Below are 18,741 nucleotides of genomic sequence, written 5' to 3' on the forward strand. Positions count from 1 at the left end.
AGTATATATGCTTATCAGTAAAAAAATAAGGATCTGTTGACAATAAATTTCCCCGACTAGCTTGTCATGAATCAGACACACAACAGCCTTTCATTTGGAATCTGTCATTTTCAAACTGATTGGGCTCAATGGGTTCAGAGACATACCTGCACGGCATGGCGATCTGTACTGCTGTATACCGAGATTGGAGGAGGATGGGAAGGATGGGAAGTAGAAGAAGTGCTAGTTGTTGGAGATGTTGAGGATGTTGCTGCAGTGTGTTCATTCTCCATGGCTCCAACTGATATTTTTCTTTGTCTATGAAAAGATGCAAATAGAAACATTTAAGCCTAAATGGTAGCTGTGCTTTTGATACAGATCCGGGATGCCTTTCCAGTAAAAAGAGAACCTTTAGCTGTCCACAATGCTGGTTTTTCACAGCATGGCCTGCTTGTTATATTACAGTCACCTACCATTGCTTTCCTTATGCACAGACCGTGCTGTGTCCATAAGATGCTGACAAGTTGGCAGGCTCTACCTCGGGTTGGCCAATATTCACTATAAGGCAGCCAGAAAAAGAAAAACTTGCAAGCAATGCTTCTTTACATAGTAAAATAGATCTAAACCCTAAATATGATGACATTTAGTTTGCTGAAGCACTGTGCACTATGTACAACTGTCATTTTGTTCTTTTAGAAATTGTACCTGTTCTCTATCCTTTGAATGGGTGAACTGATGCGTATTATGTCCAGGGAAGGTCACTCATCATCTCCACCAGAAACGCATGTGGCAGGGTGACTACACAGGAGAACAACTGAGAAACAGGAACAGAGCAGAACATTGTGTTCCTACTACAGGAAATGCCTAAACAAGGACCTTAAAGTGATACTAAATCTCGGCTTTTTTCCCTTAAAAATAACAAACATGTTATACTTACCTGCTCTGTGTAGTGGTTTTGCACAGAGCAGCCCAGATCCTCCTCTTTTGGGTCCCTCTTTGGCTCTCCTGGCCCCACCCTCCTGCCAAGTGCCTCCACAGCAAGCAGCTAGCTATGGGGGCACCCAAGCAGAGCAGCAGCTCTGTCTATTCAGACACGGAGCTGCGGTTGGGCCCCACCCCTCTCTCCCCTCATTGGCTCACTGACTTTGACTGACAGCAGTTGGAGCCAATAGCGCCCGCTGCTGTGTCTCAGGAGGGAGAGTCCCGGACAGCCGAGTCCCTCATGCAACATTGCTGGATCTAGATGGGCTCAGGTAAGTATTAGGGTCGCTGGGCTGCTGCATGCATTAAAATAAAAAACCTTCTGCCTTTAGAACCACTTTAAGTGCAGAAGGCTGTAGTTTTAAAAAGACTGAAGTGACTATTGAAATTACAAACATTTGAATTGGAATAAAAGTTCATTTTTAAAATGCTGATGGTAGGGTTTTTAATGACAAAAGAGACACAGTTTGTCTCTTCTGTTGTAATTGCTTCTCTCTCTTCTGTCACCATTTGTGAACACTGAGCCGAGCATGCGCAGCTTAGTGCATAATCTCAGCATGGTTCTGTATCAAGACACAATGGGCTCCATTCACAAAACCAGATTGCATGTGGTATTTAAGTATTTTCCCAAATACCACATGCGATCCTGAAAATTTCTATTCACTATTGCTTCATGCGGTGTTTACCCGCTGGTCCCTGCATGAGATATTTAAAGAATCGGCAGCTGCCGGAATCCTTAACAACCAGTAAACAACATAGTACCCCTACTTATTCACCAAAAAAAAGTGTAGTGTAAAAAAAGACAGTAGGCAGTTTTTGACAAGTCCTTTATTTAAAAAAAAAAAAAAATGTCCCCTGGTGTAGATCCATAGTCAATCATGATGCCCGCCGACCTGCTGGGTAAGTGACATCACAAGGGGCGGTGCCACCCAGTGACGCCACTGGCACCGTCCTTTCGTTTTTTAGGAACTGTCAGACGACAGAAGCCTTTGTCGAGAGCGGAGCGTTTTTGTTTTTTTTGGCGGGTCAGCGGTGGTAGCGGGCATCATAACTGACGATGGATCTACATCAGGGGACATTTTTTTACTTTTGTTTTTTTAAATAAAGGACTTATCAAAAAACGCCTACTGTCTTTTTTTACACTTCACTTTTTTTTTGTTGAATAAGTACCCCATACTCATTCACATGGGGGGGTGGGATCTGGGGGCCCCCTTGTAAAAGGGGGCTCCCAGATTCCGATAAGTACCCTGCGCGCAGACCCTACAACCACCAGCAAGGGTTGTGGGGAAGAGGCCCTTGCCCTCATCAACATGGAGACAAGGTGCTGGGGGGAGCCCCCTGTGCCCCAAAGCACCCCCACATGTTGAGGGCATGTCACCTGGTATGGTTCAGGAGGAAGGGGGTGCTCGCACGTCCTCCCCTTTCCTGACTTGCTGGGCTGCATGCTCGGATAACAGTCTGGTATGCATTTTGGGAGGACACCATGCCATTTTTTTAAAATTTTGACATAAGGGTTCCCCTCAAAATCTATACTAAAATCGAAAGGCCTGGTATGGATTGGGTGGTGGGGGACCCCACGCCGTTTTTTTTTTTTCTTAAATTTTAATTGTCGGCATTTTTGTTTTTTACATTCAGCTGTCAGCAGGCAACCCGGCTGACAGCTGATGACTCATTGGTTATTAAGGACTCGGTAACCGCCCGCTCCTTAACAACCATGACAGTTACTGGTTGTTAGGGACACTGGAGGCTGCCCGCTGCTTAACAACCAGCTATCTACAGCCTGTGGCAAGGACGCAGGCTTGCACTTCTAAGATACTGCATAACTTCATAAAATAACTCATGTGGTATTTTACTAGCGTTTTTTTAGTAAATGCCAAAAAACTTTTTGAAAAACACAGTACGGTATCTTACCGCATACTCAGATGCGGTAAGATACCGCTTTGTGAATGGAGCCCCATAACTCACGTTACATCAGTTATGATGTAACATCATCCATGAGTTACATCATCCCTGCCAATTAAGAGGCCAAAGACTCTGAAACTCAAAGAAGAGAGGGAGAGGAAGAAAGCACTGGCAAGGAAGGGGAGCACTGACATTGCAAAGCCAGAGACTTCCAAACAGCTCCTGGTTGCCCAAAATATGTGTTAACAGGGCCTGATGGTGTGAACAGGCCCATAACCAGAAAATAAAGGCGAGGCTATATATTTTGCAGAGTTTTGTGATGCAACTAAACCCTTTAGCGTTGTAAGGCAGCTAACATAGTATACATTTCACATGTGTATTTTGTGATTTGGATAAAGTTCTGCTTTTAGTGTACAGCTGGCCATACATTATACAATTTTCTTTTTCAATTTCCTTTAGACTTACCTTCAACTATGTAGTAAAAGGGCAAGCCTGATGACAAAGAAACTGAAAGTGTGTAGGTTTGACTGCATGTTACAGTGGGGAAAATAATAATTTGATCCCCTGCAGATTTTGTAAGTTTGCCCACTTACAAAGAAATGAAGGGTCTATCATTTTTTTTTTTTTATCATAGGTGTATTTTAAATGATAGAGGCAAAATATCAGATCCAGAAAAAACACATGATACAAATGTTACAAACTGAGTTGCAGTTCAGTGAGTAAAATTATTATTAGATCCCCAAGCAAAACATGACTTAGTACTTGGTGGAGAAACCCTTGTTGGCAAGCACAGAGATAAGACATTTCTTGTAGTTGATTATTTGGTTTGCACCCATCTCAGGAAGGGTTGTGGTCCACTCTTCCTTACAGATCTTCTCTAAATCTTTAAGGTTTCTTGGCTTTCACTTGGAAGTTTCAGCTCCCTCTATACATTTTCTATAGGAGTATGGTCTGGAGACTGGCTAGGCTACTCCATGACCCTAATGTGCTTCTTCTTGAGCCACTCCTTTGTTGCCTTGGTGGCATGTTTTGGGTCAATGTCATGCTGGAAGACCCATCCACAACCCATCTTTAGTGTTCTGGCTAAGGGAAGAAAGTTCTAATCCAAGATTTTACAATACATGGCCCCTCAGTGTGGCAAAGTCAGCCTGTACCTTTAGCAAAGAAACAGCCCCAAAGCATAATATTTCCACCTCCGTGCTTGACTGTATGGTGTTCTTAGGGTCATAGTCAGCATTTTTCTTCCTCCAAACACGGCGAATCAAGTTAATGCCAAAGAGCTTGATTTTGGTCTCATCTGACCACAGCATTTTCTCTCAATCCCTTTCTGAATCATTCAGATGTTCACTGGCAAACTTCAAACGGATCTGTACATGTGCCATCTTGAGGAGGGGGACCTAGCGGGCGTTGCCAGATTTCAAACCATGGTGGCGTATTGTGTTACCAATGGTTTGTTTGGTGACTGTTGTCCCAACTGCCTGGGCTGATCCCTCACTTTTCTCATGATCATCCTTACCCCATTAGGCGAAATCTTGCATGGAGCTTCAGACCAAGGGTGATTGACAGCTATTTTGTATTTCTTCCATTTGTGAATAATCGCACCAACAGTTGTCTCCTTCTCACCAAGCTTCTCGCTGATGGTCTTGTAGCCCATTCCAGCCTTGTGCAGGTCTACAATCTTGTCCCCAACATCCTTTGACAGATCTTTGGTCTTGCCCATGATGGTGAGGTTTGAATTGAAGAAAGGGATTCTGTGGACAGGTGTCTTTTATACACATAACGAGTTGTCGTTAGGAGCACCTTCTTAAATTGACAGGACTAATCTGTGTAACACATGAGCACATACTGTAGCCAGTCTGTGGGAGCCAGAATTATTGTTGGTTGGTAGGAGAGCAAATACTTTTTTTACTGAACTTTTTTTACTGAACTGCAAATCAATTTATAACATTTGTAGCATGCAGATTTTTGGTTGATAGTCTGTCTCTAACATTTAAAATACACCTATGATAACAAATATAGACCGTTTGTTTCTTCGTAAGTGGGTAAACTTTAAAAATCTGCAGGGGATCAAATAATTATTTTTCCCACTGTATATGGTTTTGGTACATCTAAAAGATTTTTATGGACATTCAAGTCTCACAATTGTTACACTATTTCTTTATGAGCAGCTGAGTAATGTACACCTTAAGAAAATGCATTATTAAAACTTTTTTTTTTTTTTTTTACATTCTGCAATTGTATTTGACAAATACAGTATAAAACAGATAAACACTGCCACTTTTAGGATGCAGTAGCATCTGCATGTGATTACCAGTTATCACATAACTGTAAACCACTCAGATTAGATCCCGATCATCACCGGGGCTCAAAGTGGACAGTAAGGCCTGAGAGGCACCAGCTGCATAAAAGTGTTAGCTGGTGGCTCTTAAAGAAAGAACCTTTATTATCATATTGTCAGGATGGAGCATCATGAAGGTGGTTGGCGTAAAACATTGTATATACAAAGAGTATAACACTTACATTTCTCTGTCAAAAGAATAAGTATTTTCAGAAATAGTGTTAAAAATGTTGGGAATACTGGAGAGAGGGTTTACTGTGTCTTCAAAAAGTTATGATACCATACGTAGTATAGATATCCTAATATGTCACAGAGAAAAAAATGTTATAGAGGACCTCAGGGAGCCACAGAGATCCCTGTGCCTGTAAAACTGTTCTTGGATGGACTACAGAGGTGTTTCTTCTATGGGTTTGTGCATCTCACTATGTTGTGCACACAGCCCCCAGGGGGTGCACAACATAGTGAGATGCCGGTTCTGTGTTTGGCAAAAGAGCCAAGTGGACTGCACATAATTGTTAGGGAAGAAGCTGAGTGGTAACCGAACCCTACAGCTGCTGGGTATCAATACTATGTAACCAGTGGGCGCTACCGGGGGGCAGCTCACTGCCCACAGGGAAAAGAAGGGATGTTTCCTTTGATCCTTTCCCGCTTCTGCTCCCCTAATGTCCAGTTTCCTTACATCACAAGTGCTAGAGCTGCAACAAAGATCCATCTAGAACTTGATATGGGGAAGATTGTGCACTGGGGGAATGGTGGTGAGAGAGGATCAAATGAAACATGAAACAAATGAAACATCCTTTCCTCTCCCTATGAGATGACAGCTGTCAACCAGCAGGCGCTTTGGTGGCACCCACTGGTTACATAGTATAGATGTGGGGGTTTGGCTCCCACTTGGCTCCTTCCCCTTTCACACTGGGGCGTTTTTCAGGCGCTTTTGGGCTAAAAATAGCATCTGCAAAGTGCCTGCAAAACGGCTCCCCTGCAGTCTCAGTGTGAGAGCCCGAGTGCTTTCACACTGAGGCGATGCGCTGGCAGGATGTTAAAAAAAAAGTCCTGCAAGCAGCATCTTTGGAGCGGTGTATACCGCTGCTCCACCACTCCTGCCCATTGAAATGAATGTGCACCGCTGCCAAAGCGACTGCAAAGTGTTTCGGCAGCGGCGCTTCACGGGCGCATTTAACCCCTTCCTCGGCCACTAGCTGGGTTATAAGCGCCCCGCTAGCAGCCGAATAGCGCCACTAAAATGACGGTAAATCGCCGCTAAAACTAGCAGTGTTTTACCGTCAACGCATGTCCGCTCCAGTGTGGAAGCAGCCTTAAGTAAGGCCCCTTTCACACTGGAGCGGTTTTCAGGCGGTATTGCGCTAAAAATACCGCCTGAAAACCGCCCCTAAACAGCCTCCGCTGTTTGTTCAGTGTGAAAGCCCGAGGGCTTTCACACTGAAGCGGTGCGCTCGCAGGACGGTAAAAAAAGTCCTGCGAGCCGCTTCTTTGGAGCGGGGAAGGAGCGGTGTATTCACCGCTCCTAAACCGCTCCTGCCCATTGAAATCAATGGGACAGCGCGGCTATACCGCGGTAATACCGCGGCTATAGCCGCGCTGTACGAGCGGATTTAACCCTTTTTCGCCCGCCGGCGGGGGTTAAAACCGAACCGCTAGCGGCCGAACACCGCTGCAAGAACGACGGTACTGCAGCGCTAAAAATAGCGCTGTTGTACCGCCGACGCCCCCACCGCCCCAGTGTGAAAGGGGCCTTATACAGAAAATTTTTTACAAAAAAATTTGGTGGTGAGAGAGGATCAAATGAAACATCCTTTCCTCTCCCTATGAGATGACAGCTGTCAACCAGCAGGCGCTTTGGTGGCACCCACTGGTTACATAGTATAGATGTGGGGGTTTGGCTCCCACTCGGCTCCTTCCCCAATTGACGGGGATTAATTGTTATGTAATCCAACTAAAAAAAGCCTGATTAGAGTTTAGAAAACTCCCAACATTCTACTCATAGAACATGTAATATAAAGATTGAAGAAAGGAGGGGTGAGGCTGCTATAACCAATGAAATATACTGTAGCATATATATTTTATTAACACACAAAATCTTAAAAACATATATTGCGTCTTAATTTGTACGTATCTATAGATTATGATTTTAGCATATTTTTTGGATATAGTTGGGAGCTTTTAATTTCACCATGATGTGTTTTTAAGGATTTGTGTATTAATAAAATAATTGTTATAATTCAATGGTCACATCAGTCTCATCCTCTATTTCTTCATTCTTTATATTTCATGTGTAATGAGTAGTCTGGTTTTATATTGTCTTTACAGGGATATCCTGCCTTCTTCATAACATTCTTTTTGACAAGAATTAACTTTTGGACCTAGAGACAACAGTGTCACATTTGTCTTGATTGGTATATGCGGCCCACAGCGACTCCTTTTCCAGCAATGTCATTGATCAGTTGAGCATAACTTGTTGAATCAGCACATGCGCAGTAGGTCCAGAGTTTCACTGGATACAGAATTTACTTCTACTGGTAAGCTGTGCAGGGGAGGGCTGAACTTTGAGGTAGAGGGTCACTTACTACTAACCTCAGCGTCACTTACTCTTTGACCCCTGAACTCTGTCTCACTTACTACTGATCTCTGAATTCTGCGCCATTTACTCCTGACCTTTGAACTCTGTCTTACATACTACTGACCTTTGTACTCTGCATCACTAAGGCTGGGTTCACACAGGTCTGGCTGCGGTTTGCAGTCCGGTGTCCTATGCGTTTGTGTTTACTGATTTAGGTGCAAATTTTTCCCTGAATTTGCACCTGAACCGGACTCAAAAATGCACAGGACCCTTTTCAAATTCACACTGCAGCCACCCGGACATGTGTAAACGCTATTGAAAACCAGTCACACTCAGATGTTATGCAAATTGGATGCGGTGTAAAACGCATCCAATTCGCATATATGTGAACCCAGCCTTACTACTAATCTCTGAACTCTGCCTTGACTACTGAACCCCTGCATACTGTTTCCCTTTTAAACCAGTGATTCTCAACTCCTGTCCTCAGGACCCACTAACAGGCCAGGTTTTAAGTATTACCTTGGGGAGATGCAAACTAGAATACTGCAATCACTGAGCAGCAAATTATATCACATGTGATGCATTTCAGTTACCTTGCAAACCTGGCCTCTTATGCCTCGTTTCCACCGAGTGGATCGGTTTGGTTCGGTACGGTACGCTATTTTGGGTGTCTCCATTATGAAAGCGGCCCATACAACCGAACCGAACCGTTCCATTCAGGGTCCTGCTTCAGATGTGGGGCCATAGAAAATGGAATGGTTCGGTTAGGGCGGAGCTACGATACATTCCACTGATTGGTGAACGTGTGACGCTATGACGGCATTTTTTCTAAACCCACGTATGGCCCCTGTCGGTCCGACTTGCAGTGGAAACGCTCGCCTGAATAGGCCGGACCATTCTAGGCTGTCCAAACCGATCCGACCCGAACCAATCCACTCGGTGGAAACAAGGCATTAGTGGGTCCTGAGAACAGGAGTTGAGAACCACTGCTTCAAACCACGGACAATATTCAGAACAATGAAAACCACACCCAATTTTTGCATGCCTCGCTTTTTTCTCAGGCAGGAGCCCCCAACTTGTGATCTTGCACACAGGCCCATTGCTTTCAGAAAATGCCCCTAATGGAATACCTACTTTTTTCTAGTATGAGTGCAGTTTGAAGCACTAAAAAGCTATACTATTGTTGTTTATTCTGACCAGGGAATGGAAGCTCAGCTGGATAGAAGTTCCTAAATTAAAGCGGAGTTCCACCCCCCCAGCAAAAATGTAAAAGTCAGCAGCTACACATACTGTAGCTGCTGACTTTTAATATTAGGATATTTACCTGTCCTGGAATCCAGCGATGTTGGCACCCCAGCCGATGTTTCCATCGGCTCTCAGGTAGAGGTCGACCGATATGGGTTTTTCTCTGGCCGATGCCGATATTTAGAAATCGCGGTGGCCGATGGCCGATATATGATGCCGATTTTTTTGGGCCGATATGTTAGGCCGTTTTTTTTTTTTTTCCCTTCATCTCATAAAATCTAACAGTTAGACCCCTTTCACACTGGGGCGTTTTTCAGGCGCTTTTGGGCTAAAAATAGCATCTGCAAAGTGCCTGCAAAACGGCTCCCCTGCAGTCTCAGTGTGAGAGCCCGAGTGCTTTCACACTGAGGCGATGCGCTGGCAGGATGTTAAAAAAAAAAGTCCTGCAAGCAGCATCTTTGGAGCGGTGTATACCGCTGCTCCACCACTCCTGTCCATTGAAATGAATGTGCACCGCTGCCAAAGCGACTGCAAAGTGTTTCGGCAGCGGCGCTTCACGGCCGCATTTAACCCCTTCCTCGGCCACTAGCTGGGTTATAAGCGCCCCGCTAGCAGCCGAATAGCGCCACTAAAATGACGGTAAAGCGCCGCTAAAACTAGCAGTGTTTTACCGTCAACGCATGTCCGCTCCAGTGTGGAAGCAGCCTTAAGTAATACAGAAAATTTTTTTCATTTAAACATTTATTAAACAAAACAAACCTCCAATCAGTTCACTTGTATGTATAATTTAGATTAAAAAAAAAAAATCAAACTATATCTTAAATATTAAATACACAAAAACAGGTAATCAAAACTTTTTGACGAAAAAAAATGGGCTAACTTTACTTAGTTTTTTTTAATTCATTAGTGTATTCTTTTTTATTCTTTTCAGGATTTTTACTTGTAAGCAACAAGTGTCAGAAAAGATTTAGTCTTTAAATGGTTAAACTGAGAACTCCTACACAAGGAGTTCAGTTAATTGATAAGTAGAAACACTGTATCTCTTTAGCTTCTTTTATCAGACTTGGCAGGCTGCCCAGGGAGGAGAGAAGTTGTTCCACAGAAGACTTCAGGCAACTTGCATTGACTTCTAGTACAGAAGTCATTTGCAAGTTGCGCTGAAGTTATAATCGTCCTTTTTTTATCAACACAATCGGCCGATGCCGACTAATTAAAAAACGCCAAATATCAGCCGATATATCGGTCGACCTCTACTCTCAGGTGCTGCTGCCGCCATTGCCTGTAAAGGAAACAGGCAGGGAAGCCTTGTGGCTTCACAGCCGATTCCCTACTGCGCATGCGTGAGCGCGTGGAGCTTTCTCAATGTCCCAGGGGCGGAGGAAAGAGGAGGGAGACGAATTTCCAAATGATCTTGCCGCGGCGAGATCTCTCAGAAGTGGGGACGGGTACCTGCCAAAAACACTTTAACGTAACTCACACCATACCATGTGTTACAATTCATGTTTTTGCTGTGAGAAATGAGCTGTAAAGGTTTTTCCCACACATACAACAAGCAGGGGCAACTTCTCCCCAGCACACACAAAAAGTTTTGTTGGAAGTTGGGAGTGGATTCGAATGCTTTAAGTTTCCCCTCCTAACCCAACTCAGCTTTCAGGACCCGGTACCGATTCTCCTCAGACCGGACCTTCTGTCCCAGGGGGCAGCTCTGCATCCATGCCCAGCACGATTGAGGCTGATGGTCTGGTTCTTGAGAGGGAGAGGCTGGAAGCCCTTGGCTGTGCATCAGGTGTCATTTCCACCCTCATGAGTTCAAGAAGGGCGAGCACGAATATAATCTATGGAAGAATATGGGTCAAGTTTGTGGAGTTCTCATCCTCCGCAGGAAGACTATACAGAGACCCAGGAGTGCAGGAAATTAGGGAATTCTTACAGTCAGGACTTGAGCTGGCTCTGTCAGTCAGCTCCCTTAGGGTCCAAGTGTCGGCCTTTTCAGGAGTTTTGTAGGCTGGTCAAACTTAGGCCCCAAAAGGAAGCCGAGATTTTCCAAGTGGGGTCTTCCCCTTGTCCTCGATTCACTCTCAGAGCTCAGTACCATGGCAGGTGGCCCGACATCTATTAAGGATCTCTCTGCCAAAGCCACCTTCCTCGTATCGATCACATTGGCCAAAATTTTCAGAGATTGGGGCTTTCGGCCACAAAGAACTATTTCTGACCTTTTTTCCTGGATTGAGTGGTACTCATACCCATGCTTGACTCAAATCCCAAGGTCACGTCGGTCTTCTATGAAAACCAAGAGATTGTCCTTCCTACATTCAAAGCTCCAGAGGCCTCGGAAGCTCACCCACTAAATGTGGGGGAAACACTAAAAGAGTATATTCAAGCTACGTCCGCCTTTAGGCGCTCGGATCATCTATTCACTCTGTTCTCCGGGAAAACAAGGGGAACTGTGCATCGTCCAGAATGATTGCCTCCTGGATTGTCCAGAACATCCAGGAGGCCTATAGGCAAAGGGCTTGGCTCCTCCCGAGGCGGTGACAGCACATTTGACCAGGGGCATCTCGACTTTCTGGGCGGCGGCCCAACATGAGGCTCCAGACGTCATTTGCAGGGCGGCCTCGTGGGCCTCTATCAACACCTTCATGGCCCATTATTGCGTGAAACCCACATCCTTATCTTCTGTGAACTTTGGTTTAAGAATCCTGTCAGTTGACGGAGCAAATACAAATATTTTTTGTTCAGCAATCTCGCCCGTGTGGTTTGGATAGTTATTTCTCACATGTATGCTGCAATGGAGTCTGTCAGGAAAACTGTAAATTTTCTATCAAATACTTACCGTAATTTTCCTTTCCTGATGGACTCCATGGCAGACAGAGTTCCCACCCGTGATTCAAGAGCTGGCTAGTTACGGAATGCAGTCTCTGGCTGTGGGCTCAAATTAATGGGAATGGAGTCCTATAGCATTGGGGAGGAGGTGGGGTAAACACACACATAGGCTGCCATGGAGTCCATCAAGAAAGGGAAATTACGGTAAGTATTTGATAGAAAAAAAATTTTATCAGACCTTCACTCCTAAAATTAAAGGGGTATTTAAGTACTTGTAAAGGCATTGTACCGTATGCATGAAGGTAAAACCTTCTGTGTGAAGTAGCATCCCCTGCCCCCCTAATACTTACAAGGGACCATTGGCTCCCACTGCTGTCAATCACAGCTAGTGAGTCAATGAGGAGAGAGAGGGGGCGGGGCCGAGCCGTGGCTCTGTGTATGAATAGACACACGGAGTAGGGGCCTGGGAGGGAGCCTGCTTGGGTGACCTCAGAGCAAGCAGCTTGCTCTGGGGGCAAGAGGGAGGGGTCAGGACCACAAGACCCAAGAGGAGGAGGATAGGGGCTGCTCTCTACAAATCCACTTCACATAGTAGGCAAGTATGACATGTTTGTTATTTATAAAAAAATCTGCCTTTAACCACTTGCCGACCATGCTATAGCTGAATGATGTGTACAGCGTGGCTGGCTAGTTTTGAAAGGCCTTCATATGAGGTCCTTCCGTGATCGCGCCCGCTGTAGCGTGTGGGTGGCTTACTATGTGATCGCAGTGTCCTCCTGACACTGCTGATCACAGATTGAGGTAAAGACACTGCTGATCACAGATTGAGGTAAAGAGCCAATCAGTGGCTCTTTACCACGTGATCAGCTGTGTCCCATCACAGCTTATCATGATATTAACAGAAGTCGGTTATTGGCATTCCTTTCCTCAAGCTGAAGGAAGAAGAGAGCTGATAACCGGCTATTGTAAAAAGGACATGTACACTGATAATCAAGGCACAGATTATCAGTGCATTCCCAACAGTGCCCACCAGTGCTTCCAAACAGTGCTGCCTATTAGTGCAGCTTCATCCTAATCAGTGCTCACCAGTGACACCTCATCAGTAGTGCCTATCAATGCCCATCAGTGCTGCCTCATCAGTGAAGGAGAAAAATTACCTGTTTGCAAAATTTTATAACAAGCTATTATCTTTTTTTTCCAAATTATTGGTCTTTTTTCGTTTATTTAGCAAAGAATGAAAAACCCAGTGATGATTAAACACCACCAAAACAAAGCTCTCTTTGTATGAAAAAAAAATGCCAAAAATCTTGTTTGGGTACAGTGTTGCATGACTGCACAATTGTCATTCAAGTGTTTCACATTAAACTAAAAATGTATTATATTGCAGCTTACCAATTAATTGATGTGGTGGCTGCATCAGTTTTATTTTGTTTTTCCCTCAGTTTTCACCTGGCGATCTGGCCAATAACACACCTCCTATATAAGTGAGACACAACAAGAAATGAGGACAAGAGGCACAGCATACAGCAGCATTGTCAGTCTGGGAAGGGGAGTGTTAAATGCATTAGCAGATTTATAACCACTAAAATCGAAGCCAACCTCTAGCTCACACTTTCTAATCAGTTACAGAAAACTGTTTTTCCTTTTGGGATAATTCTGCTGGAGAGCTTGTGCTGTAAAAAAAACAATAGACCTGCTGGCTGGATCACCAGATGAAAATAGAAGAAAGAAAGCCTAAAAAAGTAAATACAGTGATCGCGTCTAAAAAAAAAAAAAAAAGCTGCAATATAATGTTTGCTTTTGGGTTTAATACTGCTTTAACTTTTCCCTCTGCAACCCTCCCCTCTCCACTACTAAACCACTTGCTTCCCACAAAACACATATGCGGGTGGCAAAGAGGGTGGGCTTTTCCACTCACATTGTGCACATACGTGTCTGTGGATGGTCGAGGTTTCTGTGCAGAAAGCACGCTTCCACTACAGTGACCGATCCTTCAAAGCCAGCTCTCGGTATGTAGTCATGATTGGCCTGGATAGGCACCTGATCGTGTGACAACTGTGACAGCCAGTCACAATGGTCACGTGATCGGGAAATCAGTCCTGCCCCCTGTGCTTGAAGACCCATTTAAAGGGGTGCTGGGGCTTTTTTTTTTTTTTTTGTAACTCTGGCCCACCCACTGCCTCCAGTCTTCCTGCTCCTGTAGCCTCCTGTGTTATCCCCATCACATATCCCAGGAGGCTGCAGGACACACATGGGGCTGGTGGGCAGGAGTCAGCTGCAAGAACCTGGAAGAGACAGACCTATTGATATAGGAAGGGGAGATGGTGGTGTGGGACTCAATGTGTAGTGGCAGATCACTGTGAGGGAGGGTGACTTTTAAAGTTATTATACTGTATGTCACCCAACCTCCAAATTATTCTGTGTTACGTTGCTTTCTGCTGTAATGATGTGATTGCTGATTACCTACTTTCCAGACCACCCATCAAACATATACTGCGGCAGGGCGGCCCCACCGCGTGAAACGTACCTGTACGTTGTTTACGCTCCCTGGTCTGCCACCTGCTACCAGCTCCTGCTGCGATTGGACACAGCGAAAGCCAGTCAGCGGGTCCGGCGGCCGCTGGCTACCCGAAATCGGGAATGACAGAACAGCGGTCTGCCTATGTAAACAAAGGAGACTGTGTTCTGTCACAGAGGAAGAGAGAGATCTGTGATTCCTACTAATCAGGAACACCAATCTCTCTCTGTGTCTAGTGTCAGCATCCCCCACACAGTAAGAAAGCACACATAGGGAACACACATTTAACCCTTTGATTGTCCCTGATGTTAAGCCCTTCCTTGCCAGTGTCATTTATACAGTGTCAGTGCATTTTTTTTAGCACTGATCGCTGTATTGGTGTCACTGGTCCCCAAAAAGTGTCACTCCATGTTCAATTTGTCCACCACAATGCCACGGTCCCGCTAAAAATCGCTGATTGCTGCCATTACTAGTAAGAAAAAAAAAAAGTCCCTCAATCTATCCCATAGTTTGTAGACGCTACAACTTTTGCACAAACCAATCAATATACACTAATTGTGATTTTTTTTTCCAAAAATATGTAGCAGAATACAAATTGGCCTAAAACGATGAAGAAATTTGATTCTTTTTTTTACATGTTTTTATTGAATATGTTTTATAGCAGAAAGTAAAAAACAATGGGGTTTATTTACTAAAGGCAAATCCACTTTGTACTACAAGTGCACTTGGAAGTGCAGTCACTGTAGATCTGAGGGGAAGATCTGAAATGAGGGGAAGCTCTGCTGATTTTATCATCCAATCAAGTACAAGCAAAAATACTGTTTTTTATTTTCCTTGCATGTCCCCCCAAATCTACAGCGACTGCACTTCCAAGTGCACTTGTAGTGCAAAGTGGATTTGCCTTTAGTAAATAACTCCCTTTTTTTTTTTTCAAAATTGTTGCTTTTTGGTTATAGCACAAAAAATAAATAACGCAGGGGTGATCAAATACCACCAAAAAAAGGCTGTTTTGTTTGGGGACAATGTCACATGACCGCGCAATTGTCAGTTAAAGGAACGCAGAGCCATATCACACAAAAATGGCCTGGTCATTAAGGGGCTGAAGTGATTAAAGCTTTGGACTCGTTTCTAGGGATCTTGGTGTGCTGGTGACATTACTCTCTCTACACACAGTTCCAGCCGATGGTCACTTCAGCACCCAATTACAAATACAGCCATCTGTACAGGAATGTGTGGCTTACAATATAAGGACACCACTTTGAGGGATCATATACATTGGAAGGTGGGTGTGGGGGGGCACAGCTGGGACAATCCTTCCCAATGTGGACCTTGGGGGGTGACAAGGCTGTCCCCTGATTGTACAATGCGATGCCTGGAATGTATCACCTATGTGTGTGATCTATGAGTGATCCTCACATTCCAGGCTGGTGACTCAATAGTTGAGTAGAGGATGAAATGTGATCCGATCTCCGCAGGTCATGTGTATTTGTGTATGTATGTGTCAGTGCGGCCACACCCGGCGTCTGCTCTCCTCTATACAGTCTATATACTTCCCCCTCTGCTCTCTATCACCGCCCCCTCCCACCACCTTCTCCATATAACCCGCACTGCTCGCTCACTCACTTACTCACTGGGTTTCCGCCATGTTCTGTCCTCCGTCACTAGGTGTCGCTGCGCATGCGTCATGGTGCAGTGTGACTATCAGCTGGCGAGGGCATTTAACCCCACACGTGGACGCTGCTGGCACCTCCACCACGCACTTACCCGCTGGATCTTCCACATCCGGGTCCCCGCTACCATTCCTCTCACTGATACTATACTGTGCCATTTCATATCGCTGAGCTGACAGCAGCACGTTGTGTGATTTCCTGCTTTATTCCTTTCCTGGTGGCAACATTTTTAAAGTGGAACTCCAGTTGTTATTTTATTTTTAGCATTTTAGTCATCCCTGTCCCCCCATAAACTGGCCCCACGTTTTACAATATGATTCTCTGTATTCTCCTTCAGGGTTTATTTGCACCAGGTGTGGTTAGGAGGCTATTTCAGCACAGTCCCCTTGCAAGAAAAAGCAAAACGCCTACCTGGACCGTTCACTGCACGCGATACTTTTTTAGTGCTGAGCAGTGCGACACAATCCTGAGGTTTTCCGGGTCCAGAGTCTGCAAGTCCCTGTGCTGTGGGATCAGTAGGGAGTCAGCTGTGGTTCACATTGATTGCGATTTCACATGTCAAATCACATGCCAAATCGGCGCGATGCCGCATTTGCAATGCCGCACCAATTCCCAAAAGTAGTGTAGCAATAACTCTCGGTGGAGCTGCTGGTTTAAGCGGGCTGTTACCGTCACCTTCTTTACCTCTATTTCACCAGAACCAGGTCTAGGGTCCCGTTGAGTTTACCATATACAATGTAGGCACCGGACACTTGAGTATCTTTTCCAATGCTTTAATGAACGTAAATTGAAGGAAGTAGCAGGAAAGAGGTAGAAGGAAAGTTGCAGGGAAGCTCAAATACCTTTTCTTAATATTCTATGTGTAGCATTAGGGATTGAAAACTTGTAGCTGAATATACTCTCTCTGTAGAGTTGAATCTTTGCCCACCTGGATAGGTTTCTCTCACTAACCTAGCAGCCAGTACGCAGCACGAACAAAAGTCTCTGCCACAGACTTGATTGAAACAAAACCTGTGCGATCCTCTGCCACAGGATGTATTGGTTCTCGATGAACAACGAACACAGCACCAGGACCTTTACGCCAACCCGGCGGTACTATGCGGTAGGATTACTTTAGGATACGTCCTCCAACTGAGTCACCAGGCCCCTCTCCAGACCAGCACTCTGCATGATCCTTCCATGACGGGTCCTCCCCTGGGACCTTCTCAGTTGTCCAGCTTCTTCACACAGGATAGACAGCCCAGGACCATTCCTCTGCTGCTGTAGTAGGCCCCAGACAAGCCTCTGGGCCCACCCACACGTCGCAGCGCCGTGGACCACGAGGTAGTACTCTTAGCGCATACCTGTCGGCCAGGAGGGCCAGCACGTGGACGGAAAAAAAATCCTGAAACATGGCGTCTGTCCCATAAATACCCTCTCCCAGAATGCAACACAGAGGACCACCTCCACCGAGTTATCTCCGAGACAGAGGAGCACTTATACACTTCAACGTGTTGCCTTTCCAACACTGGCCCATAGTAACAACGACACCCACAGGCACAGTGTGAAATTACATGCAACTCAGCCGAGCTGGAACAGAGGCAAATCTGACTATGTATGAACAGATAACCCACTAAATTTACCTATCAGCAGTAGATTAAAAATCTACCAGCGCTACATACCCCCCCCCCACTACAATAGACGATGTCCCCAACGTCTGTCAAAATAGCTCCCAAGCCTGAGAGTAGGTATTTGAACTTAAAAACTTGGATAAGGGCAAAGAAGAAGGAAAGACAGTATAGAGATATTACAGTTTTAACATTTATATAACAGTATGTTCACATCTGCAAACAAAATCACATTATAACTGTCACAACCCCCACTATCTATCTAGCTGAAAAGCCTTAGGCTCGGTTCACACTGGGGCGACTTGTCAGGCGACCTAGTCGCCTGACAAGTCGCCTCCCGTTCTGTGCTATGGAACCGTTCTAATTGGAGCGACGCAAGTCGCTCCGACTTAGAAAAAGGTTCCTGTATTACTTTGGGGGCGACTTGGGGCGACTTGCATAGACTTCTATGCAGAAGTCGTCTCGCAAGTCGCCCCGGCAGTCGTTTGCAGGTCGCCTCGCTGAGGCGACCTGCAAGTCGTGCCGCCCATGTGTGAACCGAGCCTAACAGCTTGATAAGGGATCCAATTGTTTCTGAAAAAAAAACAAAGTTAGACACACACTAAATTAAACAGTTTTAGGAGCAAAGTCTCATTCCAAAAGAAGAATGACACTCTCTTCCCGTATATCTTTTAATGAAACAAACTAAAGTAACTTTAGAAGTCCATCCCTGTTTTTAGGCAAATCACCTCCTTTCAATAAAAAAAATCCAACTAGTAAAGAGTCTTTGGATTTAGAAGCGCTGGGATAAACATTATCTCTTGACCACAAAGATCTCTAGACACTGACACTATCTAACTATACACCCCAAAGTTCTTTGTTCATAATCACCAATAAAACCGGGGATCTGGCAATGTCAGTTTCTTTCCCAGTTTATCCACTGTAGTGATAAAGTACACAATATCATCTTTTTCGGGCCTGCAAATGACCACTTTGTCAGCATAGATGTGCCGACCATAGTTCCAGTGTAGGACTGAAGCGTTCGTCCATGGCAACAGAATATCCAGTTTTCCGGAAAGGCTTAGGCACAGACAAATAGTCCCAAACAGCTTCACTGTACC

General features: G+C 45.0%; 1 protein-coding gene across 10 annotated transcripts in view; it reads right to left on the minus strand.

Annotated features, from left to right (window-relative positions):
* The window catches only part of PHC3 (polyhomeotic homolog 3), a 133,621-nt gene extending 117,496 nt beyond the window's left edge, over positions 1-16,125 (minus strand). Inside the window, exons 1-4 of one of the 10 annotated variants that reach the window (XM_073626185.1) lie at positions 15,988-16,103; positions 13,239-13,322; positions 453-537; positions 147-297 (exon numbers count right to left, since the gene is read on the minus strand). In XM_073626185.1, coding sequence (XP_073482286.1) covers positions 147-272 — 126 coding nt within the window. In that variant the 5' untranslated portion in view covers positions 273-297; positions 453-537; positions 13,239-13,322; positions 15,988-16,103. Of the gene's footprint in view, positions 1-146; positions 298-452; positions 538-13,238; positions 13,323-15,987 lie in introns of all 10 variants that reach the window. The other 9 variants (XM_073626186.1, XM_073626184.1, XM_073626183.1 and 6 more) reach the window with 9 other exon arrangements.
* Between the last annotated feature and the right edge of the window lie 2,616 nt (positions 16,126-18,741).

Source organism: Aquarana catesbeiana, linkage group LG04, assembly GCF_042186555.1.
Source record: "Aquarana catesbeiana isolate 2022-GZ linkage group LG04, ASM4218655v1, whole genome shotgun sequence".
Lineage (NCBI taxonomy): Eukaryota > Metazoa > Chordata > Amphibia > Anura > Ranidae > Aquarana > Aquarana catesbeiana.